The 17,039-nt window shown below is 42.0% G+C and overlaps 1 protein-coding gene across 1 annotated transcript in view; it reads right to left on the minus strand.

Moving 5' to 3' along the window:
* Nucleotides 1-291, minus strand: part of LOC148349952 (RIMS-binding protein 2-like) — a 55,053-nt gene extending 54,762 nt beyond the window's left edge. Inside the window, exons 1-2 of the mRNA XM_088319976.1 lie at nucleotides 288-291; nucleotides 52-127 (exon numbers count right to left, since the gene is read on the minus strand). Coding sequence (XP_088176102.1) covers nucleotides 52-127; nucleotides 288-291 — 80 coding nt within the window. The remainder of the gene's footprint in view (nucleotides 1-51; nucleotides 128-287) is intronic.
* Between the last annotated feature and the right edge of the window lie 16,748 nt (nucleotides 292-17,039).

Raw genomic sequence — 17,039 nt, forward strand, 5'->3', positions numbered from 1 at the left:
CGCGTTTTCTCCTCAGATTTATTTATCGAACGGTTTGACCGCGAAACCTACCGGTACCCGCCTCGGCGACCTTTGGGAGCTGCTCCGCTTCCCGGGAGAGGAAAGGAGAAGATTTCCGCGGGATGATCTCCGCAGGACGGGATCGGAAACGGAAATTCAGCAGCTCTTCGGAAAGCCGCGGGAGGTTTTCACTCTGCGAGCGGCATGACTGCTCCGGCTCACAAAGCTCAACCTTTTCAAAATAAAAGAAGAAGGGCTACTAAATATAGAATCATCGCTCATTTTACCCATAATAAGGAACTTTATTTCTGTATTTTTCTGACCTTTGGCAATTCCTGGATCTCCTCCTGCTTGGCCTGCTCATGCTCCGTCTTTTGCCACGGCTTCACCTGGAAATAAAATTGCAAAAATAAAAAAAAATAAAACTCCAAAAAAAAACGGGTGAAATACTGTAATCTATACAAAAGTCCCTTCTGTTGGTCTTCCTCGCAGCAATATGGGATTTTGGATAATGGATGACTGCAATAGTTGACCAGGGATAATGGATTGTGGCTCATTTAAGGCACAAAACATAAATATACACCATGTAGGATGCAAATCTGCTCTCTCAGTACTGGCTCCCAACAAAATGGATAATGGATCGCGGCCAAAATTCTACAGTTCCTTTTAGGCAGGCCAGAACTGCGAGACAAAGGTGCCTTATGTTGGTCCCCGCCCGCAGCAGTATAGAATTTGGGATAATGGATCACTGCTGCCTGAGTGCGGTTCATTTGAGGCAGAAACACAGTAACGGCAAAACAGGAGAGGCCTGACTAAAGTGTTCTCTGTCAGTCCTCGCTCCCAGCAAGATGTGATCTGGGGTAATGGATTGTGGCCAAATCAATGCAGTTCCTTTCAGACAACCAGAACTGCATGACTCCTGACAAAAGTGCCTTTTGTTGTTCCCCGCTCGCAGCAATACGGGATTTGGGATAATGGATTGATCCTGCACAAGAGCAGTTCATTTGAGAGAAGGGGAGTGTCTTGCGCTGCGTGCAGGACTCCGCCCACCTCTACCGCTCACCCAATCAAATCGCTCTGAGGGGTTTGCTGGTGTTTTTATGTATTTACAGTTTGATCAGTGGGTTTTCATCCAGAAGTATATCGACAGTGAAGATACAAAACGACCTACGACTAAAACGAGGTATGGTGGTGTGACACTCTGACTGTAAACTGTAGTTGAGAATGTGCCCTGTATACACTGGACTGAACCAATATTATACACAGTGCTACTTCAGCTTTGCATGTACCAAAATCAGGATGTAATGGACAATAAATGAATGGATCTCTGAGCCAAATGTACTTGTGGGAGCCATATATGGCCTGGGAGGTTCCTGACGCCCGCTTTTCCAGTATCAAGGTACTTGCAAAGAATCGTTCTTTCTTTCGACTTAAAAAGAAAAAAACCGCAGCCAAAGCTTTCTGCTTGTATTCCCCCTTCCCTGGCTTTCCCCCCCCCCAAAATCGGTTTTCATCCTCAGAGTGACTGGAACGTCCCAGACCGCTTTGCATAATCACGGCAAAGCGCTAAGCTACAGAGCTGAGGCTCCGTCACCAGGATGCATCATATCTTGGAACTGCTTCTAACGGAACAAGAATATAAAGAGGAGTATGCAGAGAACATACCCGCACCTGGGTCCGACAATAACCTCATGTTTTAACACCTAACAGAACAAAACATGAGACTGTGAAGGATGACTTTAAACACTACTGACCGACTCCAACTGGACAAAACATGAAAGGAGGGGCAATGCAAGATTTGTCAGGTCGACGAACTCACTCTAACCCAAAAAAAAAAAAAACATCAAACAAAATGCACGACACGTAAGAATGTCGGTTCTAACTAAACAATACATGAAAGAAAGGAGAAACCCAATAGGTTGGAAAATAAATGAGTTGTAGCTGAACAAAACACCAAAGTAACAACAAACGCACACGTAGATAGAACAACTTGGCAATGTTCAAACGACAACCGGCTCTAACTAAACTAAACATGAAACACAACAAATGTTCTCACACGAGAAAAGAACAACAACGCAGAAACGGGAAAAAACATGAAAGGAGGGGCAATGCAAGATGTTTTGATAGACAAACTCACTCTAACAACCAAAAAACATCAAAGAAAATGCAGAATATGTAAGAATATTGGTTCTAACTAAACAATACATATAAGAAAGAAGAAACCGGATAGGTTGGAAAATAAATGAGATCTAGCTGAACAAAACACCAAAGAAACAACACACTCACACGTAGATAGAACAACTTGGCAATGTTCAAACGACAACCGGCTCTAACAAAACTAAACGTGAAACACGACAAAAGTTCTCACACGAGAAAAGAACAACAACGCAGAAACGGGACAAAACATGAAATTAAGACAACACGGCACATGTTGCTACACTAAAGTACCCTAACCAAGAACAAGGAAACACAGAATGGGTTTGGAAAGAAGATCTAAATGGAAATACTGAGAAACCGACAAAACAAAACATGAAAGGCCAATACAATGGATGTTGGAATGCTGGTTGTAACCAAACAAAACGTGAAAGAGAAAAAGAAACAGAATTTGTTGGAGCTGAAAACAGTTGTAACGGAACAAAATGTGAAAGGAAGAAGAAACAGAATTAGTTGCAGCTGAAACTGGTTGGAACCAAACAAAACATGAAAGGAAAAAAAACAATTTGTTGGAGCCAAAAAAGGTTGTAACCAAACAAAACGTGAATGGAAAAAGAAAGAGAATTTGTTGGAGCTGAAACCGGTTGCAACCAAACAAAACGTGAAAGGAAAAAGACACAGGGGACATGCGTGATGATAGAATCACAACCAGCTCTAACAGAACAAAACATGAAACACAAAAAACTCCCCACAAGAAGAAAGAACAACAACGAGAACGCCGTGACGACGAGACCACTGAATAAAATGCAGGCACGTGAATAAGCTCTAACTGAACAAAACATGAAAGGAGGAAACATACTGTTGGAAGACTAAATATCTAACAGAACAACAAAACAATTCGGAATTTGTAGGGACAAAACAAAAGCAGCTAACAATAACAATATCGGCTCATAGCTCTATTTTGGTGTAATTGCACATCCACAGGATTAGGTGGCAGCGGTGCACACAAGTCGCAGATTTTACAGACAAGGAAGTTTTTGAAGAAATATCGGCGTCGTTTCATTCGAATTAGAAAGCCGATCCGTTACCCGAACGTCCCGACCGATAATTCGTCATCGGTCGACGGCGCTAACTTGTCTCTACTCCAAATCCGAGATTCGTGAAGTCTTCTTCTGGCCTTCGAACATTCGTATGGACGTCCGTACCGTTACGCCACGATGTCCGTCGCACATCTTTAAGCTAGCTGGCTTTAGCCTAGCCGCTTTTTTTGGAGCAAATTGTGATTTAAACAAAAGACAAAGAAGAAGAACTGCTGTAATCCAAGCAATAGAAGCTAGCAAAAGCTAGCAAGCGCGGAGAAAGACCAGGGTTTGTCGTGATTTCGTATCCGTCAATTCAAAAATGATGTATGACACCCGCCTCGTATCGCAATGACACTTAAGACAGAAAAGAATGTTTTAAATTTATGGCCGTGAAAGTGCAGTTCATTTCAAGCGGAAAAAGAGTCTGCCCGTGTTTGCAGCTGCAGTATGCCATCGAGGATAATGGATCAGGGCCGCTCGAGTGTAGTTCATTTCAAGCGGAAAAACAGTCTGCCCTTGTTTTCAGTGGCCGGATGCCATCAGGGATCATGGATCAAGGCCGCTCGAGTGTAGTTCACTTTTTGGTGGACAGAATCGCCAAAACAATGCGCTCTGCTGTTCGCTGCGATATGGGATCAGGAATAACAGATTGCGGCTGCAAACGTGCCAATCATTTTAGACGAAAATACAGTAAGAGCAAAATAATTGATGCCATGCCTGAAAGACATGCGCTCTGCCGGCCCTCGCAGTATGCAGTCAGGGATGTTGGTCTGCGGCCGCACAAGTGCAGTTCATTACAAGCGGAAAAACAGTCCGCCATTGTTTGCAGCAGCATTAGGCCATCAGGGATAATGGATCAAGGCCGCTCGAGTGGAGTTCACTTTTCAGAGGATAGAACTACAAAAAAAATGCGCTCTGCTGTTTGCTGCGATATAGAATAGGGAATAATGGATAGTGGCTACAAAAGTTCTGTTCATTTTAGACGAGAATACAGTAAGAGCAAAATAATTGTTGCCACGCCTGACAAGAAAGGTGCTCTGCCGGCCCTCGCAGTATACAGTTAGGGATAATGGTTTGAGGCCGAACAAGTGCAGTTCATTTCTAACAGAAAAACAGTCTGCCTTTGTTTGCAGCAGCAGAATGTGATCAGGGATAATGGATCAAGGCCGCTCGAGTGGAGTTCACTTTTCAGGGGACAGAACTGCAAAAAAATGCGCTCCGCTGTTTGCTGCGACATGGGATGGGGAATAACGGATCGTGGCTGCAAAAGTCCTGTTAATTTTAGACGAAGATACACCAAGAGCAAAAACAATTGTTGCCACGCCTGACAAGAAAGGCGCTCTGCCGGCCCTCGCAGTATGCGGTCAGGGATAATGGTTTGCGGCCGCACAAGTGCAGTTCATTTCAAGCAGAAAAACATCAGGGATAATGGATCAAGGCCGCTCGAGTGGGGTTCACTTTTTGGTGGACAGAACCGCCCAAAAAATTAGCTCCACTGTTTGCTGCGATGCGGGATCAGGAATAACGGATCGTGGCTGCAAACGTGCCGTTCATTTTAGACGAAAATACAGTAAGGGCAAAATAATTGTTGCCACACCTGACAAGATATGTGCTTTGCGGCCTCCGCAGTATGCGGTCAGGGATAATGGTTTGCGGCCGCACAAGTGCAGTTCACTTTTTGCCAGACAGGATTGAAAAAAAAAAAATCGATGCTTTGCCTGATGAAAGACTGCTTTCCCAGCGATTGGGGATAATGGATCGCGACAACACAAGTTGCTTGACAGAAGGGAAAAATAGCACTCTGTTGGGGATAAAGACTGCTTTGCCAGCGATTGGGGATAATGGATCGCGACAACACAAGTTGCTTGAGAGAAGGGCAGAAAAGCACTCTGCCGGGGATAACAGATTGATAAATGGGATATATATATATTGGCGCGATAATGTAGTAGAGGAGCTCACTTTGGATTTGTTTGTTTTGGCCAGGCCAGACGAGCCGATCCCTCCGGGGCCGAGAGAGAATCTGTTGACGGAGCGTCCCCCGGCTCCCGTTTTTTTCGGCCCCTATTTACTCGTCGGTCACGGGGGCCGGCTCTCTCTTTTCTTTCCCGGAGGCGCCCAAGCCAGGACGAAGAGACGAGCCGGATGGAGAGATTCCCCGGACGTTCCGGATAGACCGAAGCGATGGATCTCAGAACGACTGATGGGGAATGGAAACGAGTCCTGATGGAATTTGAAATACAGAAGCTTATATGAGCCACGTCATTTCGTGGCCTCTCTCGATTTTCTTTCTTTTCTCTCTATCTCATTTCTTTCTCGGTTCCATTCTCCCTTTTTCTCTATCTTATTTCCTTCTTTCCTCTCTTCCTTTCCCTCTTTCTCTTTCTTTCATTTTTGTTTTTTGATCTCCCTCTTTCTTTTCTTAGTTTCTTTACTTCTTTATCCCTTTCTATCTCTCTTTCTCCCTCTTTATCTATTTTTTTCTATCTTTCTCTCTCTATCTCATTTCTTATATCTTTTTCTCTTTCCTTTATTTCCTTTTTCTTCCTTTCTTTCCATCTTTTTCATGGCTTTTCTTTATTTTTCTCATTCACGTTTCTTTTTGTCTTGCTCTCTTTATTTCATTACTTTCTTTTTCTCGCTCTCTGTTTTAATGTTTGTTTTTCTTTCTCCTTTTCTTTTTTTTCGTTTTTTATCTGCCCTTTCTTTCTCTTTTTGGTTTCGTTTCTATCTTCCTTCGTTTTCAAGTCACAGTGGACCGACTGACTACATTCTTTTTTCAGGGAAGGAGAAAGGAAGGGATATTTTTTTTGTTCTTTTTTCTGTTTTCTTTAAAAAGCTTCATTTTGCGTGTGCTAACCGTGCGTTTCCTTTTTTTCCCTTCTTTTTTTTGAGGGTGTATTTCCTGCAAGCTTTGCATTTGAGCTAGTGTGCAACGGGGTCAGTCCTCAATTATTCACTTCCCGTGACTACTTGTTGTGTCTATTGGGGGGGGCGCCCCTCGTTAGCATCCCCCATTAGCATTTTCACGTTAGCATCGGCATTCCTCATGTTACGTGCTCTTCTTTCTTCTCTTTCTCCTCATTGCCTTTCTTTCTCTCTTTCTTTCTTTCTTTCTCTTCATCTCTCCCTCTCTCTGCCATTTTTATCTCCCTTTCTTTCTTTTCCTCTCGCTTCTTGTCATTCTTTCCCACTTTCTTTTTTCCTTTGTCTCCTTCTTTCTTTCATTCCCTTTCTTTCTTTCTCTTTATATCTCTCTGCCATTTTTATCTCCCTTTCTTTCTATCATTTTCTCTCTCTCTTCTTGTCATTATTTGCCAGTTTCTTTTTTTCCTTTGTCTCCTTCCTTCTTTCACTCCCTTTCTTTCTTTCTCTTCATCTCTCTCTTTCAGCCATTTTTATCACCCTTTCCTTCTATCTTTTTCTTTCTCTCTTCTTGTCATTATTTACCATTTTTTTCTTTCTTTGTCTCCTTTCTTTCACTCACTTTTCTTTTTATTTCTTTCTTTCTTTCTTTCTCTTTATCTCTCTCTCTTCCATTTTTATCTCTGTTTCCTTCAATCATTTTCTCTCTCTCTTCATGTCATTCTTTCACAGTTTCTTTCTTTCTTTGTCTCCTTTCTTTCACTCCCTTTCTTTATTTCTTTCTCTCTCTCTGCCATTTTTATCTCCCTTTCTTTCTGTCTTTTTCTCTCTCTGTTCTTGTCATTATTTCCCAGTTTCTTTCTTTTTTTGTCTCCTTCTTTCTTTCACTCTCATTCTTTCTTTCTTTCTTTTTATCTCTTCATCTCTCTTCCTCTGCCATTTTAACTCCCTTCCTTTCTTTCCCTCTCTCTTCTTGTCATTCTTTCCCAGTTTCTTTTTATTTCTTTGTCTCCTTTCTTTCACTCGCTTTCTTTCTCTTCATCTCTCTCTCTCTCTCTGCAATTTTATCTCCCTTTCTATCTTTTTCTCTTTCATTGTTTCCCAGTTTCGTCACTCCCTTTCTTTCTTTCTCTTCATCTCTCTCTCTGCCACATTTTCTCCCTTTCTTTCTTCTTCTCACTCTTTCTGAGGTTATTTTTCCATTTCTTTTTTTTCCTCCTTTCCTATATAGCTTTCTGTCTCACCTACCTCTCTCTTTATTTCCCGGTGAGCATCGGTTAGCAAGCTGAGGCGCGACGCCCCAGGTCTATTTTTTCCCCATGATTGTGACTAAAATGAACAGCACTGATGCATCCACGATCCATTATCCCCAGTCAACTATTGTTTTGAGCAGGGGCCGGCACTGTTTTGGGCGCGATCCATTATCCTAGTTGAGTATCGCTAAGAGCAGGGGCTTAGTGACTGTGTTGGGGGGGGGGGTTAGGTCTTTTGTTCCCATAATGACTAAAATGAACAGCACTGATGCATCCACGATCCATTATCCCCGGTCAACTATTGTTTTAAGTGGGGGCCGGCGCTGTTTTGGGCGCGATCCATTATTCTAGTTGACTATCGCTAAGAGCGGGGGCTTAATGACCGTGTTGGGGGGGGCAGGTATTTAGTTCCCATGATAATGACTAAAATGAACAGCACTGATGCATCCACGATCCATTATCCCCGGTCAACTATTGTTTTAAGCGGGGGCCGGCACTGTTTTAGGCGGAATCCATTATCCTAGTTGACTATCGCTAAGAGCAGAGGCTTAGTGACCGAGTTGGGGGGCCAGGTCTTTTTTTCCCATGATAATGACTAAAATGAACAGCAGTGGGGCGGCAGTAGCTCAGGAGGTAGAGCGATCGTTTTAGGATTAAGGGATCCCAGTTCGAATCCCGGCTTGTCCGTGTTACATGCCGAAGTGTCCTTGGGTAAGACACTGAACCCCCAATACCCCCAATAAGCAGGTTAGCAGCCTTACATGGCTGCACAGATCATGGCCGCTATTGGGAAATGTGAAGCACAATGTAAAGCGCTTTGGGAAGTCATTGACTTGAAAAGCGCTATATAAATGCAGATCATTTCATTTCATTTCAGTGACGCATCCACGATCCATTATCCCCGGTCAACTATTGTTGTTAGTGAAAAATGTGGCAGGGGGTTTCTTTGCAGAGTTTCTCAGGTTTTGGAAGGTTCCGGACCCCGGGTACTGTGACACACGGGGGGATCGGATATGCGCAGCATATAATCTGTTATCTCCCTGCGCCGGGCTAAAGTAGATCACCTGCACAACGGGCCCCGATCCAATTTTCATCCGGCTGCCCGTTTCCGTTCTCCCCCCCACGCCGGGCAGGAAATAAGCTTCTCTTCCGCGTTGTTCCTGACGAGACTGGCGGCGCACGCCGGGAAATCCATAAAGTTTCGCTTTTCTGTTTCTCGGGGAGGGGAGGGGGCGAGGGGGGAGCAGGTTGCTATGGAAACGCTGCTTTCGCAGTTATTCGTACCACAAAACCTGACCTCGGAATTCGCGTCAATTCTAGTTTCTAGAACGCAGGTTCGCATAGTAGTAGGTATGTACTATTTCCATCGTGGTTATTTGGAGTAATTCTGTAGTAGTATTATTGTAGGATTTCCATTGTTTTCTTTGGAAGTATTTCTGTAACAGTATTTCTGTCGTAGTATTTTGGTATCATAGTATTACTGTAGTAGTATTTTTGTAAGATTTCCATTGTGTTCTTTGGTAGTATTTCTGTAATAGAATTTCTGTTGTAGTATTTTGGTATTATAGTATTACTGTAATAGTATTTTTGTATTATAGGATTACTGTCAAAGTATTTTTGAAGGATTTCCATAGTAGTGTTTTTGCAGTATTTCTGGAGTATTATTTTTGTTGTATCTCTGTAGTAAGTAGTGTTTTTGGAGTATTTCTGAGGGTGTATTTTGAGCTATTTCTGTAAAATTGTTTTTGAAGTATTTCCATAGCAGTGTTTTGTAGTATTTCTGAAGTAGTATTTTTGTGGTATTTCTGTACCATTTTATAGTATTTCCAGTAAGTATTTATTTAAGAGTATTTCTGGAGTATTTTCGTGTAATATTTCCATTGTATTTTTTGCATTACATTATTACTGGATTATTTTGTAATATTTCCGGAGTATTTTAGTAGTATTTCTGTAATACTTTTTGTCATATTTCTGTCATATTTTTTGTATTATATTAATAATGTAGTTAGTATTTTTATAGTATTTCTGTAATAGTATTTCTGTAGTCATATTACTGCAGTATTTCTGGAGTAGTATTTTTGTTGCATCTCTGTAGTAGGTAGTGTTTTTGTAGTATTTCTGAGGGTGTATTTTGAGGTAGTTCTGTAAAATTGTTTTTGAAATATTTCCATCGCGGTGTTTTTTGTAGTATTTCTGAAGTAGTATTTTTGTCGTATTTCCATGGTGGTGTTTTTTGTAGTTTTTCTGTAGTAGTATTTTTGTTGTATTTCTGTACTATTTTGTAGTATTTCCATGTCAGTATTTTTTAAGTATTTATTTAATAGAATTTCTGTATTGTGTTTTTTGAAATATTTCCGTTGTATTATATTATTAATGTATTAGAACTTTGTAGTATTTTGTAATATTCCTGTAGTGTTTTCTAGTAATTTTTCTGCAACACTTTGTAGTATTTTGTAATATTTCTGTAGTATTTTCTAGTAGTATTTTTGTAATAGTTTTGGAATATGTCTGTCACATTTCTGTCACATTTTTTGTATTTTAGTTACTATTTCTATCATATTTCTGAAGTAGTATTTCTGTAGTCATAATACTGCAGTATTTCTGTGTTAATATTTACATAGTATTTCTGTTGTATTATTTCTATTATACAGACACGTAATCGGCAATCCCTTGAATTTCCTCCCACACTTGACGTAAAATTCTTGTTTGGCCTCTCACCCGCCCACGCAGCCGTCAGGCATATGCACGCTAGCTTAGCGGTACGTTAGCTTAGCGGCGGGCTAGCTTAGCGGCACTCATCAAGCACTTCTTTTTTTCCTGATTCTTTCAAAAATCTGCGCTGTAAATCAACACAAATAATCCCGCACTTATACTAGTGTATTACGGGTAGTATAACACTAGCTTATAAGAAGTATTTTGGAATATATAAAGAATAAACTACATGAAGAGCTACTATTGCATACATACAAATTAGCATGATGACGCCTGCTTTCATCACTCAACAAACAATGAACAGGTTAACCACAAGAGGGCACTCCAAGACCACTCTATGCGTTTCTCAAAGGCAGAACAGTGAGCCACTGCAGTATCATTTTGTCGGTATCATGATTTCTGGCCAATTTGGGGTTTTTCGGTAAACTTCGGGGAAATACGATATACTGAAACAACACGCTCGACTCCAATCGACATCCGTATTCTTGGAACTGTTAAAGGGACAGTAGTCACTTTCTAGTATTTCTGTAGTATTTTTGTATTGTATGATTACTGTAGTAGTACTTTTGAAGGATTTCCATTGTGTTTTTTTGGTACTATCTCTATCGTATTTTTGCTTTGTAGTATTACTGTAGTAGTATTTCTATTGTTGGATTTTTCCCGTAGTATACTCATGTACTAAAACAACACACTCAACTCCAATTGACATCCGTATTCTTGGAACTCTTAAAGGGACTGTAGTATCTTTCTAGTATTTTTGTATTGTATGATTACTGTAGTAGTACTTTTGAAGGATTTCCATTGTGGTTTCTTGGTACTATTTCTGTCGTATTTTTGCTTTGGAGTATTACTGTCGTAGTATTTTTGTTGTATTTCTATTGTGGGTTTTTCACGTAGTATACTCATGTACTAAAACAACACGCTCAACTCCACTTCCTTGAAACTGTTAAAGTGACAGTGTGTCATTTGAGGGCATTCGAAACAGAATGCGGGGCAAAATCGCAAAATTTGAGGCGGATCCACCCGGAGCGACTGAAAAGAGCCAATAGCCGGAGTTGGGCAGAGCCGATGTCATTGGCTAAGTTTAGCGGTTGGCTAAATAAATGAAATACATACATGTCGAAAAATACAAATCATAAAAGGTAGAAACCATATATAGATAAAAATATAAATAAATACATCTCAAAATTAAAGAAAATATAAATCGTGATTGGCATAAAATGAAAGAGGATGCAAAAAGATATGTCAAAAGAGAAATCATTGGAAAAAAATGGAAAAATGAAGTTAAAAACCAAAAATATATTGACAACAATTAAAAAAGCTTTTAAAAAATATCTAAAATAGAAGTCATTCAAGAAATATATAAACAAATGAAAGGATGACAACGGAGCACAACGTATTACACAACTGCCACTGTGAAGATCCACCTATTTATTTCAATCGTCTTCATTTCTTTGACTTTAAATGAGAAGCCCTCCAAATTCGTGATACGTTCGTCAAACGGCAATCCATTCATCCATTCATTCTTTCATCCTTTCATTCTTTCCTCCCATCCTTCGCTCTCGAGGCAACACCTGGCAACCCTGCCGCGTTCAGGGACCCGGGAAAAAAGATCGGACTTTCGGCCGCTCCGACATCAAATCGACGAGCGCTTCTCGCCGACATGTGTAACCGTCACGTCACCCGTCGTGCACGCGCACACACACTTCACGATTCCCGACCGCTCCCCTCCACTCACCCCCTCACGCACGCGCACTCCAAACAGGTGGCTCGCCCTTTTCGTAAAAGTCGATATTCAGGAAAAACGTTTTTTCCCGTCGGACCGTGAAACACACGCACTCCTGCGCGGCTAGGCTAACCTGAGGCTGCGAAATGAGGCGTTCAGGTTCCGGGAGGAGGTGGAGGATTTTCCCGGTGCACGTGGCGGCGTCGAGAGGCTTTTAGCGGCGTTTGGGCGACGTTCGGCGGCGGCGTCCGTCCCCTTCCCTCCGGGGGGACAATCGGGAATCGGATGCTGCATCGGCGGCATCCGTGGCAGCTGCGGGGCCTGCGTCTCGCTCTCTCTCTCTCTTCACTCCATCCTCTCTCACTCTCTTGCTTTCGAAGTGATGGGTGGTTCGTAAACTACTTGGCTGTGCGAGACGGCTCATTTAAGCGAGTGGGGCTCACCATCACTACTTATAAAACTCTCGCTCCCATGTCCTCTTTTTCTCCGTTCTGCTAGCAAAAAAGAGCTTAAAGATAATTTGGGTAGTTGTTGCACCGCTAATGGAATATTTTTATTTTACATTTGGTTTTGTCGTGTTTTTCGGGGATTCTGCGTCAAAATCGACTTTAAAGTTGCTTACGATAAACAATTTGAAAGTTCAACTTGTGTCATGATTACCGATTAAGCGCAGAAGCCCGGACAGCTGATTGGCTGTCACTCTCTTTTTAAACCCCCGGCTTCCTCTTGGAAGCCGTCAGATCGTGATGCGAACTGTTGCCTTCAGCTCAGTAAGCCTTTTCGTCCGCCCTGCTTTTTTCTGCCTAATCTTTGTTGCCAACCTGTTTCCGGACCTGAATACGCCCCGTTCTGCCTGCCGGTGACCTGACCTGTTTTGCCCCGTTACCTGCCTGCCTCCTGCTACCGACCTCGCTTACGAACTCGACACCGCCTTTGATCCCCAGTCTTGGCCAACAGCTTGCTATTCCCGCCTGTCTCCGATCCTCCTCGCCAGACATGGAAGTGCCACTTCCGCATCCCTCTTTTTCAAAAAAACTGAGAAAACGAGCGCTATTGGGTCCCGTGTCCGTTCCTGGTCTGTGACAACTCGGGTAAAAGTTCACAGCGCGTCAGAACAATAAAGGCTCTTATTACAACAGGAACAAATTTGGTGTATCATGTTTCAGGATGGGTCTACACACTTATTCGCTGAATACAGAAAGCAACACCAGGATGTGGGGGGCTTCCTCGATGCGTGGACAAAGATCTGATCAAAGCCACTCCCGCCATCTAATGGTGATTCATCATACTGAAATCATTCCCAGGGGCCTGATGCCTACTGATGAGCTGTACCAAACCCTTTAAAATACATTTTCTTATTGCTGGTTCGATTCCCGGCTCCTCCGTGTTATATGTCGAAGTGTCCTTGGGCAAGACACTGAATCCCTAATGCCCCCAATAAGCAGGTAGCAGGCCTTGCATGACTGACTCCCTACTGGTGTGTGTGTGTGTGTGTGTGTGTGTGTGTGTGTGTTTGTGAATGGGTATGTGCAAAGTAGATTGTAAAGCGCTTTGGGAGCTCTTCAGTGACTTGAAAAGCGCTGAAGAAATGCAAACCATTTAGCATCTTGATTATCCTCAAAATGTTTGGAGGCTGACTCCCTATTGGTGTGTGTGTGTGTGTGTGTGTGAATGGGTGTGAAGCAGATTATAAAGCGCTTTGGGAGTCTTCAGTGACTTGAAAAGCGCTATAGAAATGCAGACCATTTACCAGTCCTATTTCAAAAGAGCCGTTTGTAAGCCGAGCCGAAAAAGCCGGTTCTCTCTCAGGAGCTGGAGTTCCCATCACTACTCTCTCTTATCTCCGCCCACAGCCCCTCCCCTCGAAATACCCCCCCCCCCCCCCCCCCCCCAGCTCAATTTCCGCCTAGAACAACGATGAATCGTCTTCATGAAAAAAAGGAAGACAGTTTTTATTTGTTTTTAGTTTTTTTAAGCAATTGATATGTTGAAGAAATCCATTTTGGACTCTAGTTTGTTTTTAAAAAAGTTAACCAGTCAATAAGCCAATCATCTTCACTCAAATCATGAAATTATTTGCATTTATTTCTGTTTTATGAGATATTCAAGTTGTTTCCTCCCTCTAACTATAGTTTACATTTCTTTTTTTTATCTTATAAAACTTTATTCGATGTGAAATTTTTCCAATCCTAAAATAAAAACATATTTTTTGTAATATTTTTGCTTCAATAACATTTAAATCTTTTAAGAAAAATAGGTATGTTTTGGGGGGCGAGGGAATTCAAATATCTTTTTAAAAATATCAATGTGTTAATTTACTTAGTGTTTGTATAATTTAATAAAATTTGATGCGTTCATGCTCCGAAAGTTGGAAGAATTTGACCGCGCATGTCATAAAAGGAAAGGCCTCGAGCGAGGGCTTTTACAACAGGTTGGACTTTCACGTTGATCTCCATTTTTCAGGACCCGTTGATGTCTTCTCTTCGCATTTTGAGTGTCTACTTCACTTCAAACTTAGCAAATGCGTATTTAACACTAACCAGCGGACAGCCAAAAGGCCATGTTATTTCAAACTAGAGGCAGTCGGGAGAAGTACTACAAAATGATGACAAAACTAAATATCAAATTTAGTACTTCAAAACCGGGAGCTCATCTATTATTTCGTTTTCATTCTATTATAGAAATACGACAGAAATACTACCAACAATACTATGATACAAACATGTCGTGTCCAGCATGGTCGCCGTGGCGACCGGCTGGCCCCGCCCCCTGGGCACGGCTGCAGTAAATCAGCTCATTTGCGTGTGTGCCACTTAAGGGTGGGTTGTGGGTTTTGCGGCTACTGGCTCATTGCATTTTCTGTCTGCATTTCCAGTTCTGTTTTGCTCTGTCCTGTTTTGTTTGAGTCGGAAGAAACCTGTGTTTGCACGTTTTTAGTTAAAGCCTGTTTGTTCTGTCTTGTCCCTGAGTTTTGGACGACTTTTATTTTACTAAATAAAAGTTTTGATCGTCAACGCAATTGAGTTCTCCCTTCCTGCCTCCTGCCTCCGTTCTGCTCCGGTCCCTCGTGACAAAACATCCTATTCCAGATATATAATGACAGATATACTACAAAAATGTCTCATGGAAATATGACAAAAAACTGTATACATTATTTTAAGAAATATCATTGTAAAAATACAAGCATACTACAAAAAATATCTCACGGAGTTATGACAAAAACAGTATAAATTCTTTTAAGAAATATCATAATACTACTATAAACACACTACAAAAATACCACAAAAAACAACTACAGTAATACTACAAAAAGTCATTATTGGCAGGACCAGAACGGAGACAGGACCCACTTGCGTCACATTTCTCTCCGTTTTATTGGGAAGAAAAGAAAGGGTGGCGCGGGAAGCAGGTCGCTCTGAACGCGGGAGTCGATGGCGGGAACGGAAAAACAGGTCAGTCGCCGGGACAGGACAGCAAAAAACGTGGTCGGGATCGAAAACGAGTCGAAAGCCAGGAAAGGAGAGTACACGCGGTCGGGGACAGAAAAGGTCGAAAGCCGGGACGAGAGAACAGACGTGATCGGGAACAAAAACGGGTCGTCACCGGAGACAGACGGGAAGAAAAACAGGACAGGTGGGAGTCAGGGTCGAAAAAGGCTTGTCTAGTATACACTGAGGTTCGCAGAAGGACTGACAACAGGGGACGGATAGGAGTGGGTTTAAATAGGGACAAGGAGCCAATCAGAGTCCGAGGCAGTTGACGCCAAAGGAGCGGACACGGCTGAGTCACATCGGTAATCATGACAGATACAAATTTCCTATTACAGATATATAACGACAGAAATACTACAAAAATATCAAATGGAAATACAACAAAAAACGACATAAAGTATTTTAAGAAATATCATAGTAACACTATAAACATACTCCAAAAATACCACCAAAAAACAACTACAGTAATACTACAAAACTCTAGCATATACGTGAGTGGTTTCTTATCAAATTAGAATAGATTTTGATTTCCTATATAGGTCGTAGAACAAATTGCTCGTGTTTACTCTCTACGTCACTTTAAAGTGACAATGTGTCATATTTAGAGCCTTTAATTTAGTCATTTGAAAAATACTTGAACTATCATATTATTGTTTTTTTTAAATTTCATTCTGTGATTTGTTTTTTTTTCCCATAATCCTTACCTAAAAGTTGCCGCCATGTGTGTCCAGCCGCATATGCCACTGTTTTTTGTTTGGCATGCGACAACAGTGCCGTCTAGTGGTCGAATATTACACACTGGGGTTTTAATGCGTGCAAGGCATTGGAGAGACCTCCTAGCGAGTCATTGTTAGCCACGCCGAATCATTTCATCGGCCAAAGGATCCCTGTAATTCATTTTGGCATAGGGCGGCATTAGCTCAGGAGGTAGAGGAAGTGTTCTTGGGCAAGACACTGAATCCCTAATGCCCCCCATAAGCAGGTAGGCGGCTTGCATGGCTGACTCCCTATTGGTGCGTGAGTGTGTGTGTGAATTGGTAGGTGGGAGCTCTTAATTGACTTGAAAAGCGCTATATAAATGCAGACCATTTACCATTTAAATAACGGCTTCAATGTAGCCCAATGTAGCGAAATAAGAGTACACCTTCTTCCTCACAAATCTGATTTCAAAATACTCCTAGAAGTACAAAATGTCCCAAAACTTGCTCAAGTGGATGTAACAGTGGGACGGCATTAGCTCAGGAGGTAGACGTAGAGCGCTCGTTTTGGGATCAAGAGGTCGCAGGTTCGATTCCCGGCTCCTTTGTGTCATATGTGGAAGTGTCCTTGGGCAAGACACTGAACCCCTAATGCCCCTGATAGCAGGTAGGCACTTTGCATGGCTGACTCCCTATTGGTGTGTGAGTGTGTGTGTGAATGGGTAAGTGAGAAGCACATTGTAAAGCACTTTCTTCATTGACTTGAAAAGCGCTATGGAAATGCAGACCAATTACCATTTAAGTAACGGCTTCAATGTAGCCTAATGTAGCGGAATAAGAGTACACCTTCTTCCTCACAAATCTACTCAAGAAAGTAGAAAGTTGAGTGATTTCGAAATACTACTAGAAGTACAAAAAGGATGTAACAGTGGGACGGCATCAGCTCTGGAGGTAGACGTACAATGCTCGTCTTGGGATCAAGCGGTCGCAGGTTCGATTCCCGGCTCCTCCGTGTTATATGTGGAAGTGTCCTTGGGCAAGACACTGAATCCCTCATGCCC

The sequence above is a fragment of the Urocampus carinirostris genome, chromosome 16 (genome assembly GCF_059441175.1).
Source record: "Urocampus carinirostris isolate Australia breed hairy pipefish chromosome 16, RoL_Ucar_1.0, whole genome shotgun sequence".
Classification (NCBI taxonomy): Eukaryota; Metazoa; Chordata; class Actinopteri; order Syngnathiformes; family Syngnathidae; genus Urocampus; species Urocampus carinirostris.